The 18,995-nt window shown below is 45.4% G+C and overlaps 1 protein-coding gene across 1 annotated transcript in view; it reads right to left on the bottom strand.

Moving 5' to 3' along the window:
* Positions 1–18,061: 18,061 nt before the first annotated feature.
* CDHR3 (cadherin related family member 3) overlaps positions 18,062–18,995 on the bottom strand; it is a 32,237-nt gene continuing 31,303 nt past the window's right edge. Inside the window, exon 16 of the mRNA XM_075026699.1 lies at positions 18,062–18,101. Coding sequence (XP_074882800.1) covers positions 18,062–18,101 — 40 coding nt within the window. The remainder of the gene's footprint in view (positions 18,102–18,995) is intronic.

Raw genomic sequence — 18,995 nt, 5'->3', positions numbered from 1 at the left:
TATGGTCTAGCCCACAACTGAAAGTGAAACAGAGTTGGAAAGCTTAGCATGCTATGACTGACTGTTTCAATAAAAACTTAAATTTCATATGTACTCAGAGACATTCCTGTTTTCCATAGGGCTGAAACTTTCCCTTATGTTTTTGTAGATGAAACAAGTGCACCGTGTCCCCAAAGTGCTTTCCTTCAGAAGACAGGGAGACCAAATATGGCAGGCAGGGCTATAGCTGCTAAAATATAGATCAACAGATACACAGCCTGAATTTCTACAGAATATAACCATGTATGTGTGCACTCTACACAGCTAATTGTTAACTGCATCCTGGCTCTGCAGGCTAAGATGGGTGTGATGTGTAGTCCACAGCAAGAAAGATTTTAAAAAGGAAAAATAACCACATGTACCCTTCTGGTTCATTAGGAGAAGGCTTGTTTTCCTTTGCAAGGGGGAGGGACTGATGCAGAATACTGCAGGCTTTGATGTCTGCTAGAGTCTGCAGCTGAGATGAAATGGAAAGCATCGTGCAGCAGGAGCAAGCAGCTGCTCTCATTTATCCCGGACACCCACAAAGTGCTGAGCAGCCTTTGCCTTTGAATTGACATCACATTCATGCTGGCAGCACTGAAATACTCAGTGTCTTATTTACTCATGGGCGGGGGGGAGGGGGGGGGAGACTGATTTACCAGCTTTATCTTGACTGCACAAGAATCACCATTGCTATAGGGGAATGCAGTGCACTTGATCCCTCTGTACTGAGGGAACAAAGGGCCTGGAAATCTGCCATGTCTCTAGGTAAGGTATCCTCAGCTGGCAGCAATCTCTCTTGCAGCTGTCAGTGGAGCGAGCTCATGAAAATCCTCTTGCACTGCATGAATTCTTCTGGTAGTGGGCTATAGTTATGCAGCTCTAGCAAGTGAAATGAAGTAGATGCATGGCGTGATGCTAGAGAGAGGGATTATGATCAGAAACCCACAGCAGGAAGAAATACTGGATGGTGTCAGTGAAGGAAAATGGAGCGGAGGGGTTAGTATGGGATAGCAATAGAGAGCTCCATGGTGGAGAATAGAATCCCATCAGCATTAGCAGGTGTTTAAGGAACCAAGTAATTTGTGGTTTAGGGTGCTGTGTCCAGTGATCTGAGGGTCAGACCTGTGTAACAATGCTGAGAAATGTACGTACAGTGTGTGCTAACTCCCAGGAGAGTGCCTGCTATGGGAGCTAACATGGTGTCAGTGGTGGCCGAGAGCTTTGCCACCATCCTGCAGGAAAAGCCATAGGAACTCAAGCCCAAGAGAGATCTGACAATGTAAGATCTCCAGAGGCCAGTCTGGGCAGTGCTGAATGGAGTCACTTTGGGATCTTTGGCTACTATCACCCCAGCAAGCAAACCCATCTCAAACGCAGGCTGGAGCCAGGACACTGAAAGGCCAGCAGTATTAGCTTATATTAGAGCTGAGCAGTGTTGTGATGTCCAGTGAAGTCACCAGGGCTCTGCCTCTGCTTACACACCTCTTATTGCTAACAGTAGAATGTGCAGGTGCGTAGCTCTCACTGAAGGCAAGAAAGAGGATAGGTGCTGCCTTGATGTGAAGAGCTGTAAGGCTGTGGGTTCGTCACCTGCTTGAGGACACAGGGTAGCTGCAGCCTTTTTATTTTTCCCTATCCCCTAGAACTGAGCATCCTCTAAAGCTGGGGAACTTGGCTATGCTGTGCTGCACCATGCTGGTTTGGCTGTCTGCCCTGCTGTAAACTGCTGGGGAGCTGGTAGAGTATCTCACTCTTGGAAGTTGTCTTAAGATAATCCCCGATGCTTCCACAAATGCCTGACTCTTGAGCAAATCATGACTGCACATCAGACATTCTGGATCATCTACTTTTATTCTTGTGGCAGTATTTAGGATGTGTTCATTCCCAACAGATTTGCTGTATAGCCTAAAGCAAAGTTGTTGCAAAGTCAGAGGCCAGTTTTTGCTGCTTAGTTACTTTTAACTTGAATAATTAAATTAATGCTACAGGGCAGGACCACATTCCCCCCCCCTCCCCCTTAAATACTAGTGAGTGAGGTTGTTTCTTTCAAGGTTAAGATCAAGTCTACGTATGCTAGCAACAGCCATTTGGAGTTGTATTTCAGAGCCTGACTCAAATGTGGAATTCCCTCTTCTGTCATGTCAAGTGAACCCAGGTGTGCCCTTAACACTGCCCTCCTACAGATGCTTGGTATTTAGAGCAGGAAAAAAACAAATGAAAACTTCAGGCTTGTGTTTTTAGAAGTTTTCCTTATACTTTTCAGTTGCAACTTCCAGAAACTTGCCTGCACTCAGTAGCTCTTCTTGCCTAGATATTTCATTCTTCATCTTGAGTCAGGAAGGCAGCAAAATAGACCTGGGTTGCGCCATTCTTAAAATTTGTGCCCATATGGACACAGTCAAAGGTTTTGCCCTTCATTTCAGGGCAAGCACTCTAGGAGCTAGAGAAACCTGTGCTAACCCTGACTGTATTTTTCTTGCATTCTTTCCTTAACAAAATCTGCCTCATCCAGATCCTATTCTCTGCCATCCTTGTCTTCAGTTAATGTTTCACTGTGGATCCTGCTTGACCAGCCCTGGAACTCTCCTCCTTTTTTTCCTCCTGGACCTAACCCATAATACTCAGGAAGATTTCACAGTATTTTTCTAGGTATCTAGGTAGGTTCCCTCTCATTCTGCTACATCAGCACTTGTTGTGAATAGGTGGGGTGTATTTGGGCAGCCAGTTCTCATAATCCATCCCTTGTTTAAGGAGACTGATTGCTGTTGCTGCCAGGAGAGCTGCAAGTACCTGTGCCCCATCAGCAATGGGTGGTTTGTACTTGCTATTACATCCTGTCAGTATTTGAGCAATTCCTCATTTATTTGTAAAACATGCTCTGTCTTTTCTTGGCTTGCGGCTTGATGTTAATGCTGCCAGCTGCATTTTCTTCTTACCTGTCTGCGCAGCAATTTGACTTAATGCAGTCATCAAGGAGGCTGTATACTGATCTTTTACTCATAATCTGAGTAAAACCTGGTGTTAGCACAAGCTCTAATCAATTTACCTACTTCATTTCAATTTCATTCAAAGTTTGAAGTAGTTTCTAAAAGGACCACGCTCTAGTCCACAGTTCTGCTTGCTTTCTGTGGCCTAAGATCAGCAGCTATTTGTCCCAAATCCCCTGGGTTATTTCTTGTCTTGTAAAGCTGCAGTAATTTTACCTGCTGCACTCCCCTGCCTTTGGAGGGTAATCTATCTGTTGTTATACATGCTGCTGTTCCCAGCTCCTTTTTCTTTTCCCATTTATACATATCATCCCCTAAATCATCTTCCTCTGGTGACTTCAAATCTAATTCTCCACCACTTTCTGCAGATACAGCAGCTATTTTTAATTTTTGCATCCTGATCTGCTTTTGCAAGCATCTAATTTTAGCTTCACATTTAATATGATCAGGTTCCCTTGGAGCAATCCTTTACTCTAGGGCGAATGGCTGCACTGTGCATGTTAATCCTTCTGCTGCTTTCTGCTTCTGTGGCTTTTCTTTCCCTTTTTCTGAATTGAAAATACTGTATTTCACTATTACCTTTTTGAGCCACTAGACTGTACTCCTTTCCAAGTTTCTTAGTATTTCCTTATAAAACAGTTTTCAGATCAAAGCAGTTGTTTTCTGCTTTTACTCTGGCTCTGTCAGCACAAAATGTTTTGGCTGCTCCTACAACAGTGACAGTAATACAGGAATTGTTTCCTCAAGTTTCACTTCATAAACTCTACAATAAATAGAGAACACTTATTCTACATCATCCCCAGTCCTATGAGTGACACACACCTTCTATGGAGAGGTGCCTGTAGCCTGGAAGATCTTGGGGTTTTTTTGTTGATACTCATATTGTTCAGATCTTCCGCTGGATCAGTTGGTATCATTTGGGTGGCATTAGTGGCTTCTCTAGGACACTGCCTGCAGTGACATAAAGCTTGTTGTCCAGCAAAGAAATGAAAGACTGGGCAGACTATAAAGGACAGATGCTGTCTATCTAATGAGAAAACATTTTTTCTGGTACTGTGCAACATCCTAGTCTGAATGCAGCAAAAGGAAGCTGTGGTGCCTTCAGAGTGAATGTGAACTATTCTTACACAGGCGATTTGTGGAGTATTGCATCTTAGGAGACTTCCCTCTCTTCAAAGGGGCCAGCATTGTCTTTGGGCTCTCTACTGACGCGGTGCACTTCTAGCGCTCCTGGAACAAGTCACATTTACACCATGGAAACAGCCTGTAGTTCAGCTGAACGCTTCACTTTGTTGAGCTGGCCAGCACAAAAAAGATCCCTGATAAGAAGCAGAAGAGGAGAGAAAAGAATACAATATGCTAATAATGGGTCCAAAGCAGAAAAACAGAGATACAGTCCCTCAAGCTGTGAAAGCTCAGAGCTGAACTCAGGTTTATCAGAGGTTCCCAGCAGTGACTGTGGCATACACAGCATCTTCATGACCGTGTACAAGCAATGACCCCATGCACAGCACCAGCAGTACCCCTGGAGAGGATTCATGCAGAAATGGGCATGGTACTGGCAGGGTCTCTTTCCAGAAGATCATGAATGCAGGTAGATCAAGCAGTTATGGTTAAGAGAAGAAAATAGTATGTGCCAGTAGAGGAGATAAGGGTGATTATTTTTAGCTTTAGTTTCCACAGAGACTGTGCATCAAAAGTAGTGAGAAAGGACTGTCAGGCACAGGAGGCTGTGAGGTTTGTACTTGGCTCCATGAAGAGCATCTTGAGGATGAAGCCAGACCAAGAATTTGAGAAATGCATTGCTAAAGCAAAAAAGCTAAAGGGCCATATTCTCATTTTGTCCTGAGGCCCTGAAAGCTCTTAATCAAGGAAGTAATTTAATTTTGAACTTTACTGATTGTCTGGTTTTATGTGAGGCCAATGTGGGTACTTCAGCACTTTCAACCTTGCTGGAAATAGAGCAGGACTGCTGGAAACTTGGAATGTCTCTGCTTTCTTCTTCAAGAGACTATGAACCTGTTCTTCCACATGCTGGGCAGTTACTTGGATGTGTCTAAAGCAAGTGCAGTAGGCCTTCAGTCTGCGGCAACAGAGTTTTACCTGCCATGCATCAGTGCTAGTGCCCCAAAATGGGCAGGACTGTGAAGGATCAGTCCCTTCAGGATTAATCCCTTGGGGTACAATTCAGTTGCAACCATGTGTCATGACCTACAGCTAGTAAAGCCGAAAGGACAATAAATCTTCCATGTGAGAAGAGCTAGCAGAGTGATTACAGCTAAGTTCTGGCTAGAGGCACCCTGGGGCTGGCTGCTGCTTTATTTTGCTAAGTGGGTAAGTTCATGCTCTTTTAACTTGTGGAAAAAGCTTCTGGTTCAGTGAGGGGGCAGGATCTCTTCAGAAGCATGTAAGAATATGGTATTGATTCAGCCCTGGCTGTGCATGAGGAAATCCTGGGAGTATTCCCCTTTGTCCTGACTTGCCTGTCAGAACAGCACTGAAATACTGGCCTGAAATGTCTGTTACTTTAGTTCTTCATTGATCATCTGAGTCGGCTCCCTCACACCAAGCACAACAGTGATGGGGAGAGGGGACAAAAGTGTATCAGGTACGAGCTGCAGCTTTTCTGGTCCTGGAGGGTACACCAAAGCACGTTGGCGGTCAGCTGTCCCACAGAGACTATCCACACAGTGCAGCCAGCTAGGGAGAGTTACACTGATGCTCTACTCGCGTCCCCCTTCCCTCTCGTCCCCTCCAGGGTCGGTGGGGTAGGTAGGACCTCAAAACACACGCTGACATGAGGTGAAGTAGCTGGGGAAATGCCTCACTGAGGCTGATATGTCTCTGAGCTTGATATGTTGCTGTTGGACATTGTTGGTAGTCTGGTCTCTCTGAGCAGGCTCAGAAGTGCATACTCAGGCACCTGGGGAGGCTTTTGGGGTGGTGATTGACAGACCAAGGTGTCCAACTTCTTCAGACACATTCAGCAGAGCTGGGTAGCAGCTGAATAGGTGAGGTTACATATCTGGATTTTAGTCCTTGCCTTTTAATCTTTGACAGCAAGTAAAAACTGCTGTTTCTGTGTGTAGGGAACAGGAAATACCTTCTGACAGAAGGTCACTGGTGTCCATTTTGATGTCTTTGAATGCTGTCACTTTTCTGGACTTCAGAACTGCTTTTTTTTCCACTGGAATTTTGGGGGTGTCTGATCTCACAGGTGCTTCTGCCACAGGCTGCATGCTCTCATGTCTGTAAGGCCATTCCAGAGCAAATACATTAGATAGTTAGCCCGGGCTGCTGGCAGTTAATGGGAAAAGCTCAGCCTCTGTAGATGTCAGTGTGGTTATACTGCTCACGTGAAGTGGGAAGATGCGGTCAGGCTGGATGTTGCAGGGAGGAGTGTTCAAGTAATTAATTCAGTGTGAAAAATGGATTGAGTATGATTCTTTATCGCTTTGCTGTCCATGGCCATGCAGAGAAACGCCGGGGCATCCTTACCCACCCGCTAGTTACGCCCAATCTGCACGGCTGTAAAAGAGTAGCTGATGAAGCACAGGAGCATCCATCCTGTGGCTTATATAAACAGTAAGGAATGGGTTCAGCTCAGTGCGGCGAAGGGAAAAGCTCAAAGAAAACAGAACATAGGGCGCTTGATTCCAGAAGTGACCCGCTGTGCTCTGCAAGAAAACTAATCCTACAACGGGACCATCTCTTTCTGGGTATGGCCGCATGGTTACGGTGCCTTACGATCCGGCTCTTTTTCCCCGTTTTTCTCAAATACACTTGTTCTTGCTGCCTCTTTCCCGGGCCCCGGCGCACGCTGCCTCCTTCCCGGCCCCGGCCCCGGGCCGGCGCCCCCCGCCGGGTGGGGGTGCGGAGAGGCGGGCGATTTGGCGCCCGGCCTCGAGTGAGGCCCTGGGCCCGGCCTCGAGTGAGGCCCTGGGCCCGGCCTCGAGTGAGGCCCTGGGCCCGGCCGCCGGCCGAGCCGCTGGGGGTCAGTGTTGCTCCGCTAAAGCGGCGGCGGCAGCGGGTCCCCGCTCCCCGGGACTGCCCCGGGGTGGGGGCCTGGGGCTGCGGCTGCCCGGGGCGGGGGGTGTGTGTGTCCTCCGCCATGGCGGCTCTGCCAGCAGCAGTGCGAGCTGGCAGGAGCGGGGCTCAGCCCGGGACATTCGGACACGCCGCAGTCGTGGTTCTGTAGGGGAACCCCCTGCCGCGGTTTCCCAGCGCCTCACCGCCCCCCTCTTTGTCAGCAGCGCCCAGAGGCCCCGGTGAGAGTCTTAGTCGCTGACCAGAGGGCAGAGATGCCGCCTTTGCTATGGCCTTTAGTACTCACAGGAGAGGAGAGATGGCTAGAGCAAGCTGGGATCAGGCCAGCAAAGGGGATGCTGATGCTTCTCCTTACCCGCGGCCTGTGTGACCAGGTGCGCGCGCCTTGTCCTGGCAGCCTGCCTGGCCCGTGTGGGAGTCCGTGCCCCCAGCTCTGCCAAGTGTGCGGGTCTGGCAGCTTGCGGGCCTGCCAGCTCTGCTGCCTGCACGGACGGGCACCAGCCTGCAAACCCTCCCTGAGGTCCGTTTGTAGCGGGATACGCGCAGCCCCTCTGGAAACAGTCGGCCGTCATGGCTCGCCAGCAGGCAAGGCGTTGTGGGGCGAGCTCGGTGCGGACATCTGGGCAGGGCGGGCTGTGCCGGGCCCGGAGGGACTAATCCAGGCAGGTCCTGCACAAACACGGCGCTGCTGCTCCTGTCTGCGTGGCCCCAGCTAGTATCCGCAGGAAGGAATTGAAAATCAGGCACGGCTGCACCAAGCCTTGCCTTGCATGTGTCATTCACCAACTGTTTTTTTCAAGCTCTGGAAGCTAAGCAAGGACCTTGCCTCAAAATCAAATCCCAGGGGGTCTGTTGACCTGTGGCTGCTAGAGTTTGTTACAAGAGAACTGCAGAGCAGTGGTGGCATCCTTGAAATAACATTCAGAGTAAGATCTATTCATCTATTTTGTTTTCAAGTATGTCTTTCACTCAATATTATGGAGCTTGCTGCTGAAGCTTGTATTTGTCTTCTTCAATCTCCTGGCCAGGGCCATGTTTTTCTACTTGGCTGCTTCGAAGCACATCTTATAACATGCTTCCAGATGCAGAATGGCCCTAAAGGCAGGTCCCAGACAGCAGCCTGCAGACCTCAGAGTGCCAACAAAGCATGCATGATGCTCCATATCCTCCTGGGATCTGAGCAGGCAGCAGCAGAGCCAGGCTGACCTCCATGCCCGGCTTCCCGCTGATTTTCAGCCTCCTGAGGCACTGGTGCAGCAGCACAGACCTGCCCTCGCCTGAACAACCTGGGCTGAGGCTCAGGTGATCTACCTTTGTCTGTGTTGTGTAGGCATTGATATCTGATCTACTCAGCCAGAAAGAACTGCTTTTAGGGCACAGTTCATCTGATCCATTCTAGACACGTCTGCCTTGCGATAAGTTTCTTTCTCCCCAGTGACTACAGGGGGACCTTGCAGCAACTAGCTCAGGCAAGGCGTGTGCGGGTGAAGCCCAGCAGGCACCGAGCCTGTGTTCAGCCTTTCAGCTGGAGCCTTGCAATGGGCCTGTTGTGGTTGGGGATCTCAGACAACTGATCAACCAAGGCATATGCAATATGCAGTTGTGGCTGCTTGCTGTCAAAATGTTATCTCCATTATGGTGTTGCAGTCTGGGCCTCGTAAAATAACCTAGCAGCTAGATTCTTTGCTCAGGAGAAGGAGGATTGGTCCCCTTGTCTGACCCCCCCCTTCTCTGAGGGGGTCCAAGCCCCATGTCCTGCTCCTAGTGAGCAGTCACGAGGCGGCAGCCTCCTGGGCAGACATTCTCCATCTCTGTAGCTGAAACAGTTCTCTTGTGTAGGTCTTTTGGAGACCATGAACAAATACAGTATCAGCACTTTTGCATTCCTTGATACATACATGAAATTACATGGCCAGAAGCTGAGACTTATAATGTTTATTGCAAGTGCTATTTGTAATACGAACATGAAAGCAGAGCTTTTATGCATTAGAAGTACATTCACTTTGGAGAAAAGCACCAAAAAACCAGTAATATGATCACACATGAACTACCAGGGGAGCTAGACCCAGTCAGAAAAAGTGACCCGTGCTCTCTTGTAATCACTCTTGAAACTTTGAGAGCAATGTTAATCCAAAGGCCTCAAAGCACTTCAGAGATGTGTAATAGGTGGAGACACAGCAATCAAAAGCTGTGGCAGAACTCTCACTGATTTTTGTAGACTTTGGATAACATTAATGCGTAATGTGTAACAGGCAGCTGGAGGTCAGGAACTGTTGCCCCCAGCCACTCTGCTTGAACCAGCAGGTGCCTTTCTTCCTCTTCAAGTCTCAGCTTATTGGTGTCATCACTCTAAAATAAATGGCACCAAAGTTCACACCTTGTAACTATATGCACAGAGACTAACAGAGCTGTTGGAAGACTAGGGAGGCTGTTCCCATCATCTAGTCTAACCCTTTACAGCACACAGCAGCCGTTCTTGACTTCTGAAGCCATCAAATGATAGAAAGGCCTCACAGTCTCAGTTAATTGTTCCAATAATTAAATGCTTTTCTTGTCTAGAGCCTGCACTTAATCCTTACTCTCAGTCCATCTAGTGGCAGTTTTTGACACTGAATCTGTGTTCTCAAAGACACTTCTGAATGAAAAAAGCATAAAAGCTGGTCTAGCAATTAGATGAGGTTTCTAACGTCATCTAATTTAAATTACAGATTTAAAGCTGCACTGCATAAGTAGTATAATCTGTATTTTATGAAATAACATATGCTTCTTTTACATATATACAACGTATCTTCATATATTGTTCCATACAATATGTAATAAATGTACATGTAGGTCAGTTAGTTCTGTTTCCTCTACTTTTGCTCTACCAAAGACAGGCCAAAGAAATGAATGGCTGTGCTTTGGCTCAGTGAGACCTGAATTCATTCTCAATTCCTTCACGGGGAGGAAAGTCAATAGTAGTAGGGGCAGCTGATAGGAAAATTGTGCTGCTTTTGCATAAAGATGATGCTCCAATAAAGGCTGGTTATTCCTTGATTTTGTAGATCCAAATGTGGTTTTGTGCATGGCCAAAATAAGGTCTTACAGTGAAGATCAGGATGAATTAGTTGGAGCTGGAGATCAGCATTGCACATATTGAAGCAACAGTGTGAGTAAGGAAGGACATAGCTGTGCTTTATGGTCAGCACACTTGTTTCTCCATGCAGCAAGTAGCATGGGACTCATAAGATGCCTTATCTTGCCTGAACCTGCCCCCCAAAAGGCTGAGTACACCAGCTAAACTCACCTCATCTGGACCAAGGCATCCTGGGCAGTGTTAGCTCTTAGATCTGGCAGCTCTTAGATCCATGATGCCTCTTTGTAGAGCTGTCAGTTGTTCAGAGGTTAGAGTATATGACCATCACTATGAGGGTAGTTGCTTTTCACCCAGCTGTTGGCCAGCTGTGGGAGATTACGGCACCAGCAGCATTGGCCCTGACAATACGTTTGCATATATGGATGTTCAGAGCATGCTGTGATACTGTGTTATGCTGCTGCTGCTGGTTTTGTTTTGGTTTTTTTTTCCCTGAGAAGGAAGGAAAGAAGTTTGTGTAGTTCAGCAGCGGGAACAGTAGTAAAGAAAGATGAATTTTCATCAATCTCTTTCCAGGTTTCCTGGCTGAAACTACAGCCTGTCTCTGCCTCCCCTTAAAAAAAGGTAATTATCTCTTAATCACAAAAGTAGAATGAGAGGAATCGAGGAAGCAGAGCGGCTGCCCTAGACGAATGCCCAGGAAAATAAATATAAAAGCCTGTGTATCTTCCTGTCATGAAAACAATGCAGTTAAGTTCTTCAGGTAACAAAGATTTAACATTTGTAGGTGCCAGGAGTGCCTGTGGGTAGCTTGGTGTCAGAGTGATAGAAAGTTCAGAGTTACAGCAGTACTACCAGATACCACAGAATTTCTCTATGTCACTGGAAAACCACCTGCATAGAAATTGAATATATCATATTTACAGCAAACAAATGCAAACAGTGGTGGGTTAGAGCTCTGAACGTGTGGCTAGCCCTGTTGGTGCTGGAGGGTCAAACAGCACTACAACAACTGCTGCAGACACAGTAAACTGATAACATGCTCAGAGAGTATAAATCACTCTTTCCTATCTCTATCATTGTGGTGTTCATGACATGCTGGGTTTCTGATTGTGCAAAGAAATGGCATTTGACTGAAGATGTTTGGTGTTTGTAAGGGAAATTGTTCCTGAGACAAACCACTCCTTTGGAGCACAGCAAAGACTCACAGCACTGTGATGGGTGGTTTTGTAAAGCATAGGATCCTCGATGAAATTACCCTGGGTCTCTCCATCCAGGTCCTCCATTGTATGACAAAAATGAATATATGTGATGGATTGGATAAAATCTTAATTGACTGTCCCTGCTCAACTTAAACTGAGTATTTTCTTTTGCCACCTGATATCAGTACCTTGCCGCCAAAAAACCTTTTTGTTATCAGGGAAGAAAAGAAGCCAAGACACTGAATGTTAAGTCATCATTTATAATTAATTTCTTCAAATTAAAACAATTTTCTGAAATTGTGTAGGGTTTGCTTGTTTTATATCAGCTTCTTAGATAGCACTTATATTATACATGTGCACACTCAGAAAAGATTATTTCACCCCATGTGTTTACTGTCATTATTCTTTTGAGTGTGTTTGACTTGATTCTGTAAAACATAAAATATGCCAGAGGAAATACCAAAAGTAAAGATATTGAATGCTGCTAGTGTTACAAAAGATACATAAGCTGAAAGCATTGACATGATGGCCTGAGATACCATAACAAGCTGTGTTTTCTCCACTCCAAAACCGATTTCAAGACATGTTTTTTTCTAGACCAAGATGGGAGGGCAAGGAAGGGCTGAAATAAAATACTGAATGAAAAGAAAACACTTCTAGCTTTTACCAGCAAACTTTTCAACCCTGATGTGCTTTTCACCCATTCTGCTGCTCGGCAGGGACGGGAGACCCCATTCACTGGTGAGAAAGCATGTCTGAGTGTACGCTGCTGTCCCCAAAGGCAGTCAGAAGATGTGGCTGTGTCAGTCTGGGGGGGGGCAAAGCTCTTCCAGGAGGAAACTGCCAGTGGCAGTGGGCAGCGGAGGCTTCTGTCTGCCACTCTGCTTTTGTTTCCTCTTCTCCCCCTTTCACATCCTCCCCTTCTCTCCCACTCTTACCTGCACCCACCAAAGGTAAGTCCAGCTTCACCCTGCTTTTGAGTCCAGTTGCAGCGACGGCCACCTTATGTTTTGTAGCTGAGATATATAGAAAGAAAATCACATCTGATTCTTTGGCTGTTCAGAGCAGGGTTTGTTTGGGAGGCACCTTGGAGTCTCAGGCACTCCGCTTTAAGGCTGGCTTAATGGCAACACAGTGTTCATTTTGGGAGAGAAGGTCAGTATCTGCCTGGCGAGGATAATCCCCTGTCCTCAGACTCCTCTTTCTGCTTTTGTAATCTCAGCCCTGCCTAAGGCTTAGCAGCTGGTTTTGTCTCTGCAGTCAGCTCTTTCCTCTTCTCTGAAGGCTCTTTTTTGCTTGGTGCGCCTGCTCTGTCTGTCCCTTGGCCACTACTGTCTGTGGCACTGGATGTTACCTGCATGGCCAGCGCTGGCTGAAGGGGCTCGTTGCTCTTCTTCCACCTCCGGGCCCCCGAACGTGTATTAAATTCGTAGATTTTGCCAGTAACTTGCAAGGGAGAAAAGGCAATCAATTAAAATCATTCCTGCTTTAGCAGATTAAGACACGACAGTCTCCTCAGGATGGGGTTGAAATGAGAAACATGAAGCACCTGGAAAATCAGCTGAGTTGGGGAGGTAGCCCTGAGAGGGAAAGCCTCATTTCCACAAGCGAGTGTGGGGACCTGGGCATTGTGGTGCCCACTCAGGGGAGATGCTATTCTATCAGTATAAAAACTGGCTCTGCAGTTCAGAGAATAGGAATATTCAAAACATTCCTTTTCCAAAAAAACTGACCTTGTTATCATCCTATACCTCTACCCAAGCTATAGCTACCATGAGTTAACATGGGCAGTGTAACAAACACATCCATAGTCCTTAGCTGTTAGGACTAACTCTCCCAAAAATTTTGCCTTTGGCTATGATAAGCAAGGCCTTGGTATATGTCTGTGTCTATTTTTTCAAGTAGAGTTGCCTACCTGAGGTAGCAAAACCTGCTAGGAGCACAATATCCTACATACATCTTCCAGACCATGTCAGGTTTTCTAGGTTCACCCAAGACTTGGACATCTGGGATCCCCAGTGAGTTTTGGCCATATGCATCTCTTCTCCATTTGCACAAAATGCTTTCCCCCAGGCTTGCTCTGTACTTTGTCATTAATAGAGTGAAATACTATCTATTTTCTGTTTGTGCAAGTACATGCTTCCTTCATATATTTAAAATACTGTTAAATTTGGGTTGTTTAGCACACGTGGCTACCTTTCCTTGTTAGAAAAATTTTTGGCCCTCTTCAGATTTTATGGGTAATTTCTACTTGAACATTAAAAGCAAGTATCTTCTCCTTCAGTTCTTTCACTAGCTAGAGATAGGTGGAAAAATTGCCATGCATCTAGTATGATGATTGCCTCACAGTCTAAATCACTGTCTCTTGCTAAACTGACACAGAATCAGGAGCTGTAGTGGCACTTTTTGTAATTAAACATTATTAATATGAGACAAACAAAAGACCATTAAGGCCTGGAAAGAAATGGTTACGTGTTACTACATGTTACAGTTTGTATCAGAATTAATGGTTTCTGACACATTAACACATTCTGAGCAATTAAAGATGAAACTGGATCTCTTTACATGTTATTTTTCCTGACTGCTTACAAGGCGGGCATGTTAAAGCAGCCCAGATCAGGAAGCAGCTCCTGACCATCCCTCCTAATCATATTCCACAGATAATGTCTTGGGAATTATTAAACCTCATTACCAAACCACCAACACTTGATCCTCTGGAGTTTGGGATGAGCCATGGAAGGGAGAAGGGAGGAGTGGGGAACACACATTTCTCTGCTGACACCACAAAGCTGTGTCATAGCTTAATGTTTGTGTCGGGCATGACACAAACGCTATGGCTCTGGAGGGCAGTTTGGGTGGGCCCAGATATCCTTGTCTGGTGTGGTCAGGTTTGCTGAGGAAGGGAGCCACCAGCTGGCCTGCAAAAACACCAGGAAGCAGCTCTTGCAGCAGCCAAGAACATCCATGTTTAATACATTATAAATGCAGTTACACAGGGAAAAAGCAGGGACTTTGGAGCCCATCCCTCCAGATCTCTTTATAAATAGCAGGTGGGCTTGGACCTTGACCAAACTGGCCTTGAGCAGCCTTGTGGATGGGCTTAATTGCACAGTAGGGTCCCATTTGTTTGCCCAAATTCTACTGAAGTCCCCATGCCTAGTGTTTCCCATTAGCTCACAGCATCTGACAGCTCTGAGCCAGCTAATATGAAACACAAGGTACAGGCACTTGGGTGGAAATTTGGGCAGATGAATCCAAGCCTTGAAACAAGCCTGCCTTCTTCTGGATAATTTTTAGACCTATTGTTTCAGACCTATTTTCGGATCTATTAGTTAAAGACCTATTTTGACCGACTGTCACATTTTAGCAGCACACCCCCTGCCCCCCCGGCCCCATGCTAGGGCCCTCAGCCATTAGACACAGGGCTGGGGACCCTGATGCCAGGCCAAGCATCGCAGTGCAGGACTCAGGCGTGGGCTGTGGTTCAGGGGGATGAGGTAAGATGGATCAACCCTTAGAAAAATATTTTTCTGTAATGAACCCTGCTGCAGAGCACAGTGGCTGTCATTTGGGGAAAGGGATATGCACTACACCTGCTGGGTCATCCTGGTTTTCCTAGCTTTTGCCTTAATTTCACTTTTCCCAGCTGGTTAATCAGATATGCTCAGAGTTAGCATAGCTGGAGCCCAGTGACACACTCAGTAGCTGATGCCACCACAACTGCATCTAAAAGCAAATGGTCTTCCCTTTCCTCCCCAACAAGCAGTGCTCGAGCCTTAGATAAACAGCAGCAGTGCACTTGCTGCAAGGGAGGAGATTTGTGCAGGAGTGAGTAACTCACCCACCCACTCTGCATCCAAGGAGAGGTTTAAGAGACGAAGTCAGTACATCTGCGGCTACATTAATCTGCTGGCCATTTCCCAGACATGGGAAGGGTGAAACCACGTAGCCATGACAGCACCAGAGCAGGAGGCTTGCAGCGAATTCTTCCTCCCCTCCCACCTTCCTATACCAGATCCATACATTCAGTTTTAGCAGAGGAGTAGTGAATAATCTGGCCATCAGATGTGTGATTTCAAGGGCCATAAGTACATTCTACCACTAGAAATGTTACTAGGGCACTGTCTTGATTTTCACTATCTGTGAAATATAGCTCCCATTCTCCTTGGAAACAGCAAACCTGAAATATGAAAAGCAAATGTTGAACGATATTTAAATCAACTACTCCAGTTTGTTTCCAGCCAAATATTCATATCCACTGTTAATTGCTTTTTATTACCTGGGTCTCTGGCTTCTCCATCAAAGACAGTGTTTAGCTTTGTCATTGTCTGTGAAGAGAGACAAAATGTGAAATGAATCCTGTGAATTAACTGAGTAAGAAGGAGGAGCAGTGACTTGGAAACAGTGACCTACATGGATGGAGGCAGATTTGTATGACCTGCATATTGCATTCCTGTAGGCTGGGTTTAATCAAAACTGGCAACAAAAGCCATTTGTGGTGTAGGGTGTTGCCACTAGATGTTCAAAGAAGAATTAATTAGGTCTGACATGCTAAATGCCTCCATGTGTGTAACCACAAGAGGGTCACCTCCACCCAGAGGAGGCTTGGGAATCCCCTCTCTAAAGAACTTGGGGAGAGTACACTAATGAAAGTCCCTTGCAGCCTTTATGCTATTACGGCTACGAAAAAGGAAGGAGCCCCAAGATCTAGCAGCAAAGAAACATCTATTACAGTGGAATAACTATGGTGTTTTGCTGCAAACAGCTTATCAAGACCAAATTCTTTACAGATTGGGTACACTTGTGTACCTTACTGGTTGCACTCAGGTGAGTTAGGGTTAGCTGCACGGGTCAGTGGTGTCCCAGCAGCACAACATTGCCAAGCCGGGGCACTTGTCATCCTGCCCCTGCGGCTGCAGCGAATTTCCTTGTGTCTGCTCTGGGCACAACCTCTCTGGCCTCCCACGTACTGGGGCTGCCAGAAAGGCTGGAGAATTCGGCACTTGAAAGCAAAGGGGCCACAGTGTGGGTGAGGACCCCTCACCCCCAGTGTTGCCTCCAAATACAGAGGCCAGTTGGGGCACTGAAGCATTTTGCATTTGGGGACAATCCTTTTTTCCTTGCCTGTCATTTTTATATTCTCTTTGGAAAATGGACACCTTTCACAGAAAGGATTCTACGATCGTATTGCATGATGGGGCTGGGCAAAACCAGGTTTTGTTTTGAGGCTGGCAGTACTTACCACAATCACGTCTTTCTTAGGTTTCTTCTTTTCTACAGAAAGGAAAATGCACATTGTAAAGAATCAGATTTTTCTGACAGTGACTATAGACACTAAGGACAAGATTTCCTCGAACAAATAGAGATTCTTGGTACTCAACTTCTGAGACCTCTCAAATGAGCCTTATTTATTTTCAAAGGCTGATCCCTCATATGATTTGAAAAGCGAATTCCTTCATAGTATTTTGGAGTGAGAATCCACAGTTGCCAATGACTAATCAAAATCTTAGCCTCGAAAAGTCTTATTCTTTCAGTAATGAGTAAATAACAATGGTTTCTTTAACATATTCCCCTTTCTAAATAACATGAACAGATACAGAAATTCACCTTTGGGGATATTTGAACTACAAATGTAGATTATGTTTTTCCATGAATGTTTGTAGTTGCAAAGCTTGTGCAGTCAAATATGCGCTTTAAGACAAAACAGGGAAGTGCTGCAGATCCAGTCAAGTAAAATTCAGATTGAACAGTTTGGTTATATGTGAATTTACCACACTATTAACCCATCCCACATGCAAACAAATACAGCAGCAGTGCCATAGACATCTTGACAGCATGGATTTGTGGATGATACCCAACTAGTTGCTATGATTTCTTCTTGCTTGCTCCTTGCCAATTTGTTTAATGGCCTTTCTTTGGAGAACTGAATGCCTGGCCACCAACGGGCTTTACAGCCAGGCGTGCAATACTCTGAAGTGCTGCAGATGGGTCTCAACCTGAGCACTGACAGGAAACCTGTTGTGCCTGGCCTTTTCTGCCCAGCATTTGGGAACCAGTTTTTCAGAAAGCACCAAGCATCCATTTTTTTGGAAACCAGCCAATGCTGATATGTCTCAAATTGGGCAACCAAAAGAACAGCTAATTTTGTTGGGTTTTGTTAGTCATGTGTTTGGGAGATACTGATTGAGGAGAGGGAGTTATAAAAGCAAGGTCTTACTGAGCTCATATGAGCCATGCTTGCTAACAGAAAGTTAATGGGACTAAAAGGAACAAGACTGCTTAAAAACCCACTTTTTTTTAATGTGCAACTTATACCCCTCTTAAGTTATACAAACCCCTTTAAAAGCACCAATACTTTAAAATAAATCTTCAGCTACATGAAGTAATGGTGTCAAAGGAGCAAATGAAGGGATCAGAGAACAGGGAATTGGAGTGGAGATGACTCCTGAAGGTGCTATAGAGGGATGAGATTTTTTTTTTAACAGATAGCATATGAATTGCATGTGAAAAATACAGTAATTCTTTAGCATTCATGCTGGAATATCAGGCTACTCTGAATAGTTAATAGATTTGAAGACGAAAAGGACCATGAAATCACTTATGCAGGCCTCCCATAACCAGCCAGGGTTATTTAATCTCAGTACTCTTGTACTGGGTCAAATTTATTTGTCTAGAAATGGATTTACAAATTGTGCACTCAATTGTAAACAAGATCTTGTTGTAAAGTATTAAAATATAGAAAAGAGGTACACACCTGCAGCATTTACCCTGTAATGAAAAAAAGATTAAGAGTGTAGTTAACAAATGTCATACTTTTGCCTACATAAAAATACCACGCTTTGTTCTCTTTCATTTGGCAAGAAGGATGTGCTTCCTTGAGTTCTGGGGTTTGCTTGATTTGTTTGGTTTCTGGTTTTGCTTTCACTGAAGGCCTGCATCATTTAATGCTGCTCTCAAACAGGAAAACAGCCCTGAGCATTGCCCTAACACCTCTCCAAGAAGGGATGGTATTAAAAAAATAAAGTCTTATTGATGATAGCATTATGGATTTATATAACCTGGAAAAATACACTTTAAAATATTGTCATCTTGTTCCATCCTTGGAGGAAGGTCAATTTTTTGGATCTAATGTGCTCAGATAATACCTTTTAAAACATTTGAAAGGTTGTAAATGTTTTTGAAAATACAGAAATTGCTTTTTAATGGGAGAGCCTGGCTCCCAATGAATCACTTGCCCTATTAATAAATAATAACAATAGCCAAGCTATGTGCTGCTAGATTCATCTGTCATTTTTATCACAAATTGCTAAATTCCTTGCACACACCATTTGAACTATAATCACAGTTATATATTATGTCTTTACGTTTACTGTAATTTCTAAATTTAGACCCAAATCCTGAGAATACTTATAGAAATTCTTTTCTTTTTAATCCCAGTCCACTTAAAGAGCTGCTTATCATTGTTTTGTGAAGTAAAAAGTCAATTTAGAGGCAGTCTGGCTCCAGCCCACTGAGAAGGCAGCCCACAGGGATCTCTGCTGCTTCCCACAATGAACCAGAGCTGGTCCCAGGTGCTTCCGTGGCTTTTGCCAAGCACGAGCACTTAGAGGTACCACAAAGCTTTATGGGTCAGAGCCTTGCAACAGGCTTGGGTAAAACTCC

This window comes from Buteo buteo, chromosome 4 (assembly GCF_964188355.1).
Source record: "Buteo buteo chromosome 4, bButBut1.hap1.1, whole genome shotgun sequence".
NCBI lineage: Eukaryota > Metazoa > Chordata > Aves > Accipitriformes > Accipitridae > Buteo > Buteo buteo.
This window is presented reverse-complemented; position numbering and strand designations above follow the sequence as displayed.